This window comes from Haemorhous mexicanus, chromosome 1 (genome assembly GCF_027477595.1).
Source record: "Haemorhous mexicanus isolate bHaeMex1 chromosome 1, bHaeMex1.pri, whole genome shotgun sequence".
Classification (NCBI taxonomy): domain Eukaryota; kingdom Metazoa; phylum Chordata; class Aves; order Passeriformes; family Fringillidae; genus Haemorhous; species Haemorhous mexicanus.
In genome coordinates, this window is record NC_082341.1 from 117,493,216 (window position 1) to 117,506,350 (window position 13,135).

Here is a 13,135-nt window from a genome sequence, read left to right on the forward strand (position 1 = left end):
CAAAACTTTAGCAGCAACTGCAATAAACCTTGGTTTTTCTCTCTGTTACAGCTATGCTGTCCCAGGGATGACAAAACAAATGCATAGTTTTTCTTGGTGACCACTGGAATTGCATGCATGCGTGTTGTAATAGGAATTCTCAGGCAGGAATATTGTTGTTGATTACAGGACCTGGTACTAGAAGCTAAGTTGCAGTTCAGACTTAATTCTAAGTATGTCAAATAGTCAGTAAAACATATTGATTTAAATATTTCTATGAATTTATTTTTTTGTTGTTGATTTGATTATTTATGGGAAGTAAATTCATATTTTGTAGAAGAAAGGAAAGAATAAAAAAGCAGTGAAGAAAAACAGCCATAGGATCAATGGCCTGACACAGTGAACAACAAGAGTTTGTCTTAGCAGCAGTGCAACACGGAGATGCCTTAGTCCACTTTAAATGGGAAATCTGTGGTCTTGCTCTTATAATGTCCATGGGGGTTTTATTTGTTCTCTGGTATTTTACCTAGGTGAATCTGATACCAGAGTTTAGTAATTTGAATTTCATGTCTCTGCAAAGAGTGCTGTTTACCAAAAATAAGTACCTGCTTTTTTCTCTCTTTTCCTGCTTGCACTGACTCAGTTTTCCTCTATAGGTTCTCAAACTGCCTCTCTGCCCATCTTCTTTGGTAGCTTCCAGTTGTATTCCCCAAACCTTTTACCTCTGACAGCCCAATTCTATTTCTGCAAAGAAACTGACTGCAGTTGCAAAACTGGTGATGGTGGCAATTTCTAAATAGAAAGCAAACTCTAAATAACAATATGAAAATATACACGGAAAGATAAATTAGGCCAGTTGTTGTCGTGGGCTGCTGTGATTTCTGTTACCATCTCAGTGGGAAGGACTGATAAGATCTAGTGCCATTACAAATGTACCACATTCTAATACATAAGTTGGTAATGTAAAATAGACAGTTTTTTGATTTTTCATGAATATAAAATAGACATATTTTTTTCTGTGGTAGGAGTTAAATAAAACCTAATAAAACAGACCAAAAATACTTTGACCTTAGTCAATTAATTTCAATCCCATCAAAAAAAGGTAAGATCATCATAAATATTGGTTTGGCTATGGAGTTTCAAATGAAATTTTGATTTTTTTTTTTGTCCTGGGTCAATTAAAAATTACTTTTTCCTATTGTTTTTCATTGAAGTTAATGAAACTTCTGAACTTTTCTGAGAATAGATTTTATAATTCCTTTCAGTTATTCTTACCTGGCTAGTTCAAGCTCTCTCAAGCCATACTGGCATTTGTGATTCAAACTTTATCAAATGGGCAGAAGTTATTTTATATCTATTGGAAAAACCTGGTTTGCTTTTTTCATGGTATATGGGAAAAAAATTAGTCAATTAAAAAAATGAAATATGTGCTTCTTTATACTCTTTTAAACGAGACATAAAACATATTCATATTATTTTAATTCAGTAATCTGTAATAAGTCTGACATCATGTCCTTTCTTCATTTAATCTGGTTACAATTTTCATTATTCATTGCCTATTATTTTAATTTTTCTTAAGCAGAATATACAGATTTTAAAAATATCACTGTGAATTATTATTTTATTTTCATTAAGAACTGCAGTTAGCTCTGGAAATGTCACATGCTTACATATGCAGTTATGAATATATTTGTCAGGTGTTCATAAAGGATCTAAGAATCTCAAATAAATACTTCTCCATTTATTTTCTAACCTCCTTTAGGACGCTGATACAATGCTTTCGGCTTGTTTCTTTTAACTTAAGTGAAATCAAAAGATGCAGTATAATGTGGAAAGTCTCACTGAATTATTGGCATGAGGCATATAGCCAGGAGCATGAAATTTACATTTGAGTGTGAAACAATTGCCTTGGCAGAGGAGTGCCATTATGTCTTCTATATGAAAATTTTGTGTTGAGAGATAATGGAGGGAAAATCCAGACTGCAGTGCCAAATAGAGAAGAACTTCTCTTTATTTCTGACAGAAGGCACTGTTATTTAGGCAAAAATGAGACATTTTCTAAATCATGTCACAGTTCATGCAGCCTCCAGAGCAGTGAAGAATAAGGAGACATTTAGTACAAGTCTGGGCTCTGACATGTGCACTGTCCTCTTTGAAACCATGTACATAATTGTATTTAGACACATCTTCTGAATCACCAAGGGGTAACATTGGAAAAGTGAGAAACCAGGCAGAAGATTTTTTTTTTCCTGACAGTGTTCGAGACTTTGACCCAGAGCCAAACTTTCATGCTCCAGTTTGCCATAGTGCGTTTCACATAATGACATGCAGCAACTACCCACTGCCATTTAATATCACTGTTTTGAGATTATTCTCCTCTAATACTTCTTTTCTTTCTGAAAGATCATGTCTTGGGTTGTTTTGGGGGTTTTTTTGTGTTTTTTTTTTGGGGGGGGTGGGTTTTTTTGCCATTTGCAATAGCTTTCTTTTGCCAAGCCAGAACAGACTGGGCAACTCGTTAGGTCATTTTGGGGGTGTTTGTTCTGGGGGACACTAGGTAATTGTTAATGCAAACACCACTGAATAAACAAACAGAAGCCCAAGAAAATCCATTCAGTTAATAGTGCCTTTTGGATCACTGACTATGGAAAAATTGTTGTTTATAGAGTGAATCATTATTTTGGCTTGCATATTAAATAGACTTGCCACTAAAATAATACATTATGACTGGCAGATAAATACCATACTTGTTTTAACCAGGGTAAAATGAATGAAACATTAAAATCCATGTTAGTTACTAATTGCCAACTTCAATTCTTTTGAAGCATGAGATTTGCTAAAAGCTGGACATTTTGTTAAAAAGCTTTGTCAGGTAATTATTCTCCTCCCTGCTAAAGAACTGCACAGGTTTGCTGCTTCCAAAGTTCGTTTCAGTCCTTCCACTATCAGATAGATTGAGGTACATACGGCTTAGGGTCCTCCAGCTTCTTGAGCATCCTTCCTCTTACATTAATTTATTTAAACGATAATTCTGTGCAATGGATATACAGATTCCCCTTCATGTATTGAAATTTGTGAGGAGGTATGAGGAACTGCTTGAATCTGGAGACAGCCTGTTGCCAAGTCAATGAGAAATTTTTCAGCAAATGAGTCCAATATGTAAATTACTAAAAATCATTATGTTAACTGAACATAAGTAACTCAGTGGTCATGCAATATATAATTCAACTGTGCTGGAAAGCAATAACTGAATGAGAGTTTATTAATCTGCAGTTACTCAATTACTCCTGTGATTTACTGTGGTGTCTGCATGCCTCTGACCACTCTCTAATACCAAACACCTTGTGGCAAACTGGATGAAATTAATTTGGATTTGAAGTAATGTTTCTCTTTTTCCAGAAATATTTTTATTCCCTGTAAAGCACAAAGTACTAGCTATGCTATAAGTAAGGATAATCTCTAAATCTATTTTCACTGTTTATAATAGAGAAGGTTTGAGGTTTAGTTTAAATTATTGCTAAAAAAAGGCCTTGCAGATTCCTAACATACAAAAAATGACAGATATAGTTTTCTTCTGACATTTTTACAATGAAGAGCCCAAAATATTTTGGCAAGAATAGAGGCAGAAGGACTTCAAAAGGCAAACATTAGTAGTGGACTATTATCATAAGTAGTTGCTGACCTGTGATTTCTGCCTTTGAAATATGGTTTTAGTCTCTTTCCCCATTAGCAGACATTTCTCAGACAATAAGATTTTCTTGTGATTTTTCACCATCAAGTTAGACATATACAAGTGATATGCGGTGATATCATATGCTAAATATAATTGCCTTTGATAATGCATAGTTTCTCCATGCTCTTGTTATTTGTGCATACAGTATTGTATTTTTACTTTGCACTAGTGACCTTGAGAATGAATTGTTTCATACTATCTGAAGTATTTAATTTGGCTTGAGGTATTTCCTGCACTTCCCAAAATGTCTCTTCTTGAGGTTGTGCACAGAAGAAATTTTCTTTTTGTTTGCTATCTTATTTCATTATTGTATACTGGAATATTCAGTCACCGAAGTACTTTGTGAAATTACATCTATTATACCACTGGAATGTGACCTGATTTATTATAAGAAGATCAGAGCATAGCTCAAGTGCTCAGTGCATTATCCTAAATGATGCTCTGTCTCTGAGGGCTGCCATAGCCCTCATTTTTGCTGTTATGTTTTAGCCATTGATTTCCCTTTAGAACACAAATGCCATAAAAATACTGCTTGGTAAATGTTTCTTCGGAATTAAATAACTGCTTTTTCTGCCAAGGAGGTGTCAAAGTCTTTTCCCAACCTGTCTGTCACACACTGTTCCTTTTACATGCATCAGCAGAGGTCAGCTAAATAGGTCTGATAACTCAGTTTTGGGGGAGATGCAGATTGCAAGTCAAGTTGAAAGGACTGCAGGTAACTTTTCAAAGCTTGCTTGTTTATGTATCTTTGATTGCAGTGGCTCCCAGCCCCTTTGGAGAGAGGCACACTGCTTTTGGAGCCTTCATTTCTCTTTGAGTGATGTGTGCTGTTCATGCCTCCCTCTGTGCCTGCAAACCAGGTTCTGTCCTGGAGCTGTCTCCTCTGCACCTCCTAAATTCAAAGCCACAGGCCACAGGCAGCTCCTTTCTCACATTCTGAAGCACAGTTTGTCCCAGAGCAACCTAATGGTGGGGAGGGGCAAAAAAAAAAAAAATCTAGGCTGAAGGAAGCTCCTATGAGAGCTAGAAAGTTGCTCAGGTGAAAGTGGCTGTGATTTGGAGATGGGGTTGCAGAGATTAGCCAGGAGCTTATCACGGATATCTGTAAGCAATGGGTTTCACAGTTTATCATTTCACTTTTTTTTTTTAATGCAATTACTTAGGTTTATATTTTCTACCTTTTTTCATGTGTTCAGGAGGAGACAATTAGTAATCATTGGGGCTTTTACCAGCATAAGATATAACATTTCTGCATGATGCATGATATGTATTCCTGTAATTTAATTATCTAGAGTGTTTATTTGGGGTATAAATGCTGGAAACACTGACATTTCTGAGATTATTTATGAGGTACTGCACTTTGTAATCAAACCTTCTGTGTGCTGTTTGTAAAACATCAAGTGTTATAAAATTGCTGATAGTCAGAAAAAGAACATTGATAATGGGCTGACATCCTCTGTGCAGCTGCAGATGAGAATCAGTAGGAAATAGAGGGGAGCAGAAGCAGTGGCAGCTGTATTGCAAAGATTAGTTGCTGAGATGTTGGCTGCCTGAGAAACACGTAAAATCTCTGCAAGGAATTTTATTTTGTGTTGAGAATTAGGTAGCTCCAGCTTTACATCTTGGGCAGTATTTTATTAGTAAGAATTCTTTTTTTCTCTGTGATAATACAAATATTTCTGTATTAAGTAAATAAGTGCTTTATACATAAAGAAACAAGAATAAAAAGGTAGTCTTACTGAGTTATAGAAATGAACAGGGTTGGACAAGGTTTAGATCAAAGAGTAGCTAAAAGAGAATGAAAATGGAATTGTCAGACTGTGGAACCAAAGTTGCCCAAATCCAAACTTTGAAGAACTTTTTTTAAAAAAGCAGGACATAACACAAGAGAATAAACTTTTGACTGCAGTAGGAATTAGTGACCTGCCATGACCAGGGTCCGAGAAAGGAGAGCGCTGTCATTACTTCAGGTTATGTTTCAAAGATACATGCTGTTATAGGTTCCAGAAGGCTAAGAAGCCCTCAGAATATTTGGCTAAGGTGAGTAAAGTCTCTTTTCGACTTCAGTTTATTCAGCTGAAAAAAGAGTTCGTAAAGATTACAAGGAAACATACTTTATAACACAATGAGCCACCCACCAGAGAGAAGATCTGAAACAGTAATAGTGACCTTGGTTTTATGAGTGTTTTTGATAGGAGAATTACAGATACAGTTCGCTGTTGGATCTTGCTGCTCATGTAAAGCTGATAAGGAAGGAATGATGATGGGTCATTTTCAAATTTCTGAATTGTAACCTAGCCAATCTAGGCTATCTCTGCCAGAAATTAGTCTAGAGAACAGGCTGTGAACGAGGCAGAACTCAATAAATAGAGAACATTAACTTCATATGTGTGCTGTTCAATAAAACTGCATTCAGACCAGCAAAATAAATCAAGAGATTTCAAGAAAATATTTTATTATTATTAAGAGGTTTAATTGTAACTATTAGGGCTTAAATTTTTGTACTATGTGAGGAATTTTGAATTTTATTTTAAAGTTAGGCTCAGGGTGCAAATTTTGTGTGGGAACTTCCAATACAAAACCTATACATGTAATGGCAAACACATTATTAATGCAAAATAGTAATAGAACACTTGGTGAGAGAATTTTATTACGGGATTTGTTTTTCCAGGCATTGAATGAAATTGCTGTTTTGCCAAGGACTGTTTTGTGTATCCTGAAAATGTTACTGACTGATGCATGAGTGTTTCCATTGCAGACCCAGAAGCACGACACTGTTGGTAGCCTCTGCTAACACTCTGTTCCAGTGGCTTTATCACATAAATAAATGAATGCATAAGTGTGCATGGCTATGGATACACTTTAAGTAAAGGCCAGGCAAAGTAATAATCACAGGATTTGGTGTGACATTTTGCCAGCACTCACACTTATTCTCGACTTTTCTAACATTTGTTTTTCAACTGATAAATATTTCTGGAAAGTAAGCACACTGTTAAATGACAGGAGCTTCTGTGGGGAGATTAGGTACATTAATAAAATATGAGACAAAAGGTACTGGTGAGTGATGGTTTTTAAATAGGGGAGAGAAGAAAAAAAAAGTTTTTTTAAAAGTCAGAGTGTTCTGAAGAGTAACACTTAATTGTCTCTAGTTTTGTTACTTTTGAATATACTCTTACTTATGAAACAAAAATTGGAAAACATGAAAGCAAAGAAATTTACACTTGCAATAAGAAAAGTATGTTTGAATGTCCTGTGAAAGGGAGAAGGTGATGGGAGCATAAGCATTCCTTTGATTATATTCAATGAAACCAGGTTGTGTACTTTATAAGAACAGGAACAACTTCTAAAATCTTCCTAATCCTGTTGCAACTTTGATCATTTCTCCTTTTAAGCAATGGCTATAACTGGTCCTAGCAGAGAAGTGCAGTGGTTCATCTCAGACAGATAACTTTCATGTTTTCCTATATCTTTTTTCATTCTAATGAAATCTTTCTCTCCATTTTAGACAAATATCACTTGCTGTGTCATAGCACATGGATTTCAGGACCGCCTGTGAAGAGGTAGGATCAGAATTTTTTTCAAATAGTAGAATGAAAATCAATGAACTTTTAATCCTTTTTAAATGCAAGATACTTTTCCCCCTTTTCTTTTCTTCTCCTGAAGTTTTAGGAATTATATAGTCAAATATAAGTTATTCAGCTGATCATTTCATGGGGGCAGATGGACTTTGTAGTAGAAGATGAAAGAATTTGTTCAAGTGTATTCATCTCTAGACCTCACCTCTGTTCCCATTTTACCTCTTTAGGCACAATGTCGGTGCAGGCAGCTATGTTTTGTGTGAGCTTTGCTCTTCCTGAAATTGTTTATATCTGAAAGCCTGTACAGGAAGCAAAATGTCAATGGAGCCAGGAATGTGTCTGGTGCTGCTCAGCAGAATCAAGGGGGAAATGTAGAAGTATGGGAGAAAAGTGGGTAGGGAGAAGGGAAGCTGTGAAGATGACCAAAATAAAAAAAAAATTCCATTCAAATTTAGTGAGGTAAGAGTAATTTTTGCTTAGAATTAGTTTCATAATGTCAATGAAAATTACTTCAGTCCCCCTCCACTAGAGATGAGGAAAGTGCTTTCTGTGTTTATAATAATTTGCCTTAAAGAAAGCATATAAAATGTATTTGTAGGCATTAGCAAAGGCATCTTATTTACTCAGTGATTGTCTATGTACAATTGTTTTAATGGGATTTTAACAACTTCGGCAATTGAGACACAGTGAGAAGCATTTGCAGCAAATTATGTAATGATTTTTATGCATTATTATAATTTAAAAATCATGACAATTACCTGTACACTAAAAATCACAAACACCATTTAGGAAGGTAGGACTGGAAACAAGAAAACTGGCTAGAACTTTAGGTGTGACCATGATCCCATGAAAAAATAGAAATGAAGGGATTGGAACAGCACTAAAATCAAGAAATAACTGCAGCTATAACCAGTAGTGACTTGAGAATCAGTTGGAATAAATTAGGGGAGAAGAGAAAATAAGCAGGATAAAGAACGCTAACTCATGACAGCATTCTGAAACTAGTAGTAGGGTTAAAAAGAAATATTAAAATGAGCCCTGCCTTTGGGAAGGAATACTGTGATGTTTTCCCAGGATGATATATATCAGGCTTTAATACCTCTAAGATGCATGCATGGTGTATATTCTATAGGAGTATATCCCAAATTATTTGCATGGAAGAAAGCATTCTTACTAATCTTGAGTTTTGGCTTTTCAAAAAGAGTATTTTCAGTTGGAAGGAGCCTGCAATGATCACGTAGTCCCACTTCCTAACTGCTTCATGGCTGCCCAAGAGTTAAAGCATGTTATTAGGGCATTTTGGTTTGGGTTTTATTATTATTATTATTATTATTATTATTATTATTATTATTATTATTATTATTATTATTATTTCTTTTTGAATATGCTTATTCAGATAAAGAGGGAGATTAGTATCTTTTCCATAGTTTTTTTATGTTGTTATTCTTTAAACTCTATAGACTATTTAGTGGCAATTCACTTCATTCTGTGTCCAGCAGACATAACGACAAGAGCAGCCACAGAAAGACAACTTGGCATACGAGTCCTGTCTTAGCCTCTACAGTGCGAGTACACTGACAGATCTGTTTCATTCTCAATCTAGTTTCTAATGGAGGCATTGATTTCAAATTTAGCTCTTTAAAAATCTGCTGATTTACAGAGCTTACATGGTAGACAAGGGAAGGAGAGCATGATTCCACCCATCCTAAAAAAACTCCATAATCTGGAGACTGCAAAGAATAGTTACTAAGAAGTGTTTGATAATGGCAGTAAAAGCTTTTGTGAAGCATCTTGGCTGTCTGATCTTTCTCTTCCACTTTTTTGTTTCCTTTCACCTGCATATCCTGGTGCTGCAGCCACTACACTGCAGAAGAGCTGAGATCGCTCTCCCAAACTGGTGAATGCAGCTCAGATTCTTCTTGGTACTTCCATCCTTAGTAATGGCAGTAAATGGTTTGAGCTCAGTTTCAATTAGCATAAAACCAAAATTTTCCACATAGATGCACTGAGGCTAAAGCATGTTTTTCATGGTGTCCATGACATACTCTATTTTTTTCCTCAAATTACTTTTCAATTAACTGCTGCTCTAGTGCACTGGAGGTCTCTGAGTGAAATTTAGTTCTTTCATAGTACTGATGCTTTCATGCATCCCTAATTTCTTCTAGTGTCTACTAGTGAGATTTGAGTTGAGATTTGGACACTGAAATGGTCTTGTCTCCTTATAGGTACCTGTTCCTGCAGCAGATCTGATTGGAGCAGTCAGGGTTATTATGATGAGAGGTTAAACACAGATATGTAGACAGGTAGAGTTTTTTTTTAATCTCAAAGTGATTTCTAGTATCCTAATGATTATTTTCTCGCCCAAGCAACTTATCTTCAGGCTGTGCTGCCTTTCAAGGCATCTAAAAGTAGTTTTAGTCTGCAGGAAAATAACTTCCATGCTAGAAAATTCAAATGGTACTACAAAAAGAGGACATCTTACACACACACAGACACACACACAGACACAGATACAGACACAGACACACACACACACACACACACACACACACACACACACACACACACATTTTTAAAGGGAAACTACCTGTTATCTGAAAAGGTGATTTTTTTTTTTTTTTGTTTGTGTGTGTGGCTTCTCTGCTTGCTATTTGTGGGAATTTTTTTCACTATTTCATATTTCATTATTCAGTATTCCATGCTATTTTCCCTCACTGATCAGCAAATATATCAATTTTTTTGGTTCTTCTATTTAACAATTTCTAAACCATAAGACTATCCAGCTCCTCTTTTACCCTTTATCCCAAGCTTTTTGAACTTTACAAGAGCATAAATCACAGAGTCACTGGTTCTTAAAATGCTCTCCTGTACTCACTTGACCTTATTCTATATTCTGAAAACTATCTCTTGGAAGATAACCTCAGTCTCTGACATAATACTGTCCTCTGCAGTGAAAGTATCCTTCTGTTGAAATTGAAGACTTGGGATGATTATAATGCATTAGAACATCTTCCCCTGTGATTTTTTTTTTTTTTTATGTTCATCTTTTCCATGTACTTTATGAGCAAGCTTCATTAGCAGCTTTCTAACTTTTTGAAATCTCATTCTTTACTTCTAATAGCTTGGCTTTCCTTATCTCAACCCCCCCCCCCCCCCGCCCAAGTATAGCATCAAACTTACTGAGGTTAATAAATACCCCATTCATTGCCCTGCTTGCACTCTATTCATTTGTTTTCACAGTAGTGTCCATTGTTTCTTTGAAGGATTAATTTGAATTGGTAAACTGTTTGTCCTGTGCTTTATGAATTCTACAAATATTCTTGTAGACTTCACAAGCTTTACAATTTGATATGTTCTGTTATTCAAAGGTGTAGTGACCTCTATTTCAACATCCATCTAGTTGCAGGGGGGAAGGGTCTTTCCTGCAACAAAACGTGTTTTAAATTTTAAACCATGTTCAACTTTCTTGCGAATTTCTTCCCTAAATATTGGTACCTACTTGTATGGTCTGTTTCTAGTCACCTCTAGGCCATTTTCTGATTCACACGTTTCAGACCAAGCTGATGCTTTCCTTTGTTTATAAATCCTGTTAGATAGAAATACAGTGGGTTTCTGGGATTTTTCTTAAATGAAGCTTCAACTCATGATTTAACCTTAAAATGGCATGATGGAAAATGACTCATAATTTACAATATCTGTTAGAATGCAATAGGTGAAGTAAATTTGAAGAAACATACATGTTCTCACAAAAGCCTTTATTACCTTACCTCTTGGGTTCAACTCCATAGTCACAGTAAGCTCATTGGCAACTCAGACATCAAAGTGGAATCCTTAAAGTGTCAGAAAAATAAAATTTTCTCTCTGAAAAAGTACCATAGCTTAGTAAGAAGCTTATATATATACATATTTATGTCAATATATATTTTTTCCAAATTTCTAATTTACATTTTCTGACAGTTTGAAATAAGGACTTTCTTGATAAGAATTCATTCTTTCAATGAAATCACTTAGAAAGAATACTACAGCAAATACTTACCTGGCAAATATCTGATAAATCAAATTAAAATAAGTTCAAGTCCAAATTCAGAATTTTTCTGCAGTTCTTTCAGTGTACAATTCATATGCAGGAATGGACTTGCTGTCCCTTGGATTGGAAAATGTTGGTATCTGATTGAAGAGCCTCTGAATGACAAGCTGAACACATCCCTGTGTGTCTGGGCTGCATTCCAGTTTTTGACAATATAAGGGCTTTTCACTTAAGCTAGCAATACCTCCACAGAATGTGTAGCTGGACTGTTTAAAAAACATCCCATATATGGTTCTGACACATATTCCTGCCTCTTGGATCCATTGCTATTACCTCCTTAAATCCAATGCCATTACCTCCTTAAACCTCTGATTCAATTTCCCTTTTTATTATTATACTTACGATTATGAAGCAGTGACAGGCATATCTCCAAATATTCAGAGGTCAGCCTCAGTTCAAATAAGCATCCAAAAGGGTAGATAATAATCTGAAGGAGCTAGGTACACATTTAAGGCAGTTTTGTAGCCCATTCTCCTTACTGCTATCATGTTCTTGATAGTAGAAATAAATTTCAAGGCTTAAAACCAAATTGCAGAGGCTTACTTTCTTTTAGGGCATAACAGTCAAAGTAGAAACTAAAAATCCAGGTCACCTTGCATAGAAAATGTGCTGAGTTGGTTTTTTCCACCCCTCTTTCTTGCTTCCACTTGTTCGTGGACTAAACTATTCTGGGATATTTGTTGGAGTCTTCCTGCTGATATGAAACTATGAGAAGCAAAGCTTAATAAATTCTTTTATTACTGTAGAGCCAAATACAAAGATAAAGTAGCAGAAAGGACAATAAATTTCTTGAAAACTACAATTATTTAAAATTGCCTGAAGGACTGAGAAACTCTCTTTGAGAACAAAACAAAAACATAGGAAAGGTTTTAGATTTTTTTTTCCTTTTCATACATGACAAGAAAAAAAACCAGTCATAAAATGGAAAAAGAAAATCAACAGAAAATCTGCAAACAGACTTGTTTAGGCCAGGTAAATTAAAAAAAAAATATATTTTGGAAGTTCTGCAGGAAGTTTACTTCTAAATCAACAGGTAACTTTGATGATGTTTCTCCTGCAGTATTTATTTTGGTATGTGTTTTGTGGGTACCCTGCTGCTAGTATAAATGTAGGAGCTGTAGTTTTCATGTGTATTTTCCCTGAAATTAATTCTTAAATATTTGTGAAGGCCATTTAACAAATGTGGAATATTTGTTTTGGTATGTAAGAATTTCTAAATTCCTTTTAGGAAAGGAATCCTTAGGCCGGATATTTTACACAGCACCTATGGGCAATGTGCTGTAAGTCAGGGTATAATTTTAAGTGGCATTTTTTTATTGCCTTGTTGCTAATAATGATCAGAGTGTGACCGTATTCTCTGGAAAAGCAGTCTGCCTAAGGGCTCTGCCCACTCCTACTGTTCTCTGGTAGTGACCTGAAGCAGAAAGTTCACCACAGGCTGGTGTGATGAAGCAAAGGGAGATCAGTTTTCAGCCCCTCTTGTAATTATATTAGTTCAGGAATATATAATATATATAAATATATTTTTATATATATTTTTATATATATATATATATATATATATATATATATATATAATAATATAAGAAGTTCCCAGGACATCAGCTCTTGCCTCATCAGTGTTCTTATCTAACTCAGCTGAAAACTGTGAAATGAGATGACAGAAGCAGCCTTGTTTGGGTGCAACATTCACTGCATCTGTTACTTAGGTACCATTACCTTCCTTCATCACTGCTTTTGCTTGAAGGCACAGGCTCT

At 35.4% G+C, this 13,135-nt stretch overlaps 1 protein-coding gene across 2 annotated transcripts in view; it reads left to right on the plus strand.

Moving 5' to 3' along the window:
- Positions 1–13,135, plus strand: part of SNTG1 (syntrophin gamma 1) — a 317,863-nt gene that overhangs the window by 151,876 nt on the left and 152,852 nt on the right. For both annotated transcript variants that reach the window (XM_059860474.1, XM_059860481.1), the window contains exon 2: positions 7,218–7,272. In XM_059860474.1, the coding sequence (XP_059716457.1) occupies positions 7,246–7,272 (27 nt within the window). In that variant the 5' untranslated portion in view covers positions 7,218–7,245. The remainder of the gene's footprint in view (positions 1–7,217; positions 7,273–13,135) is intronic.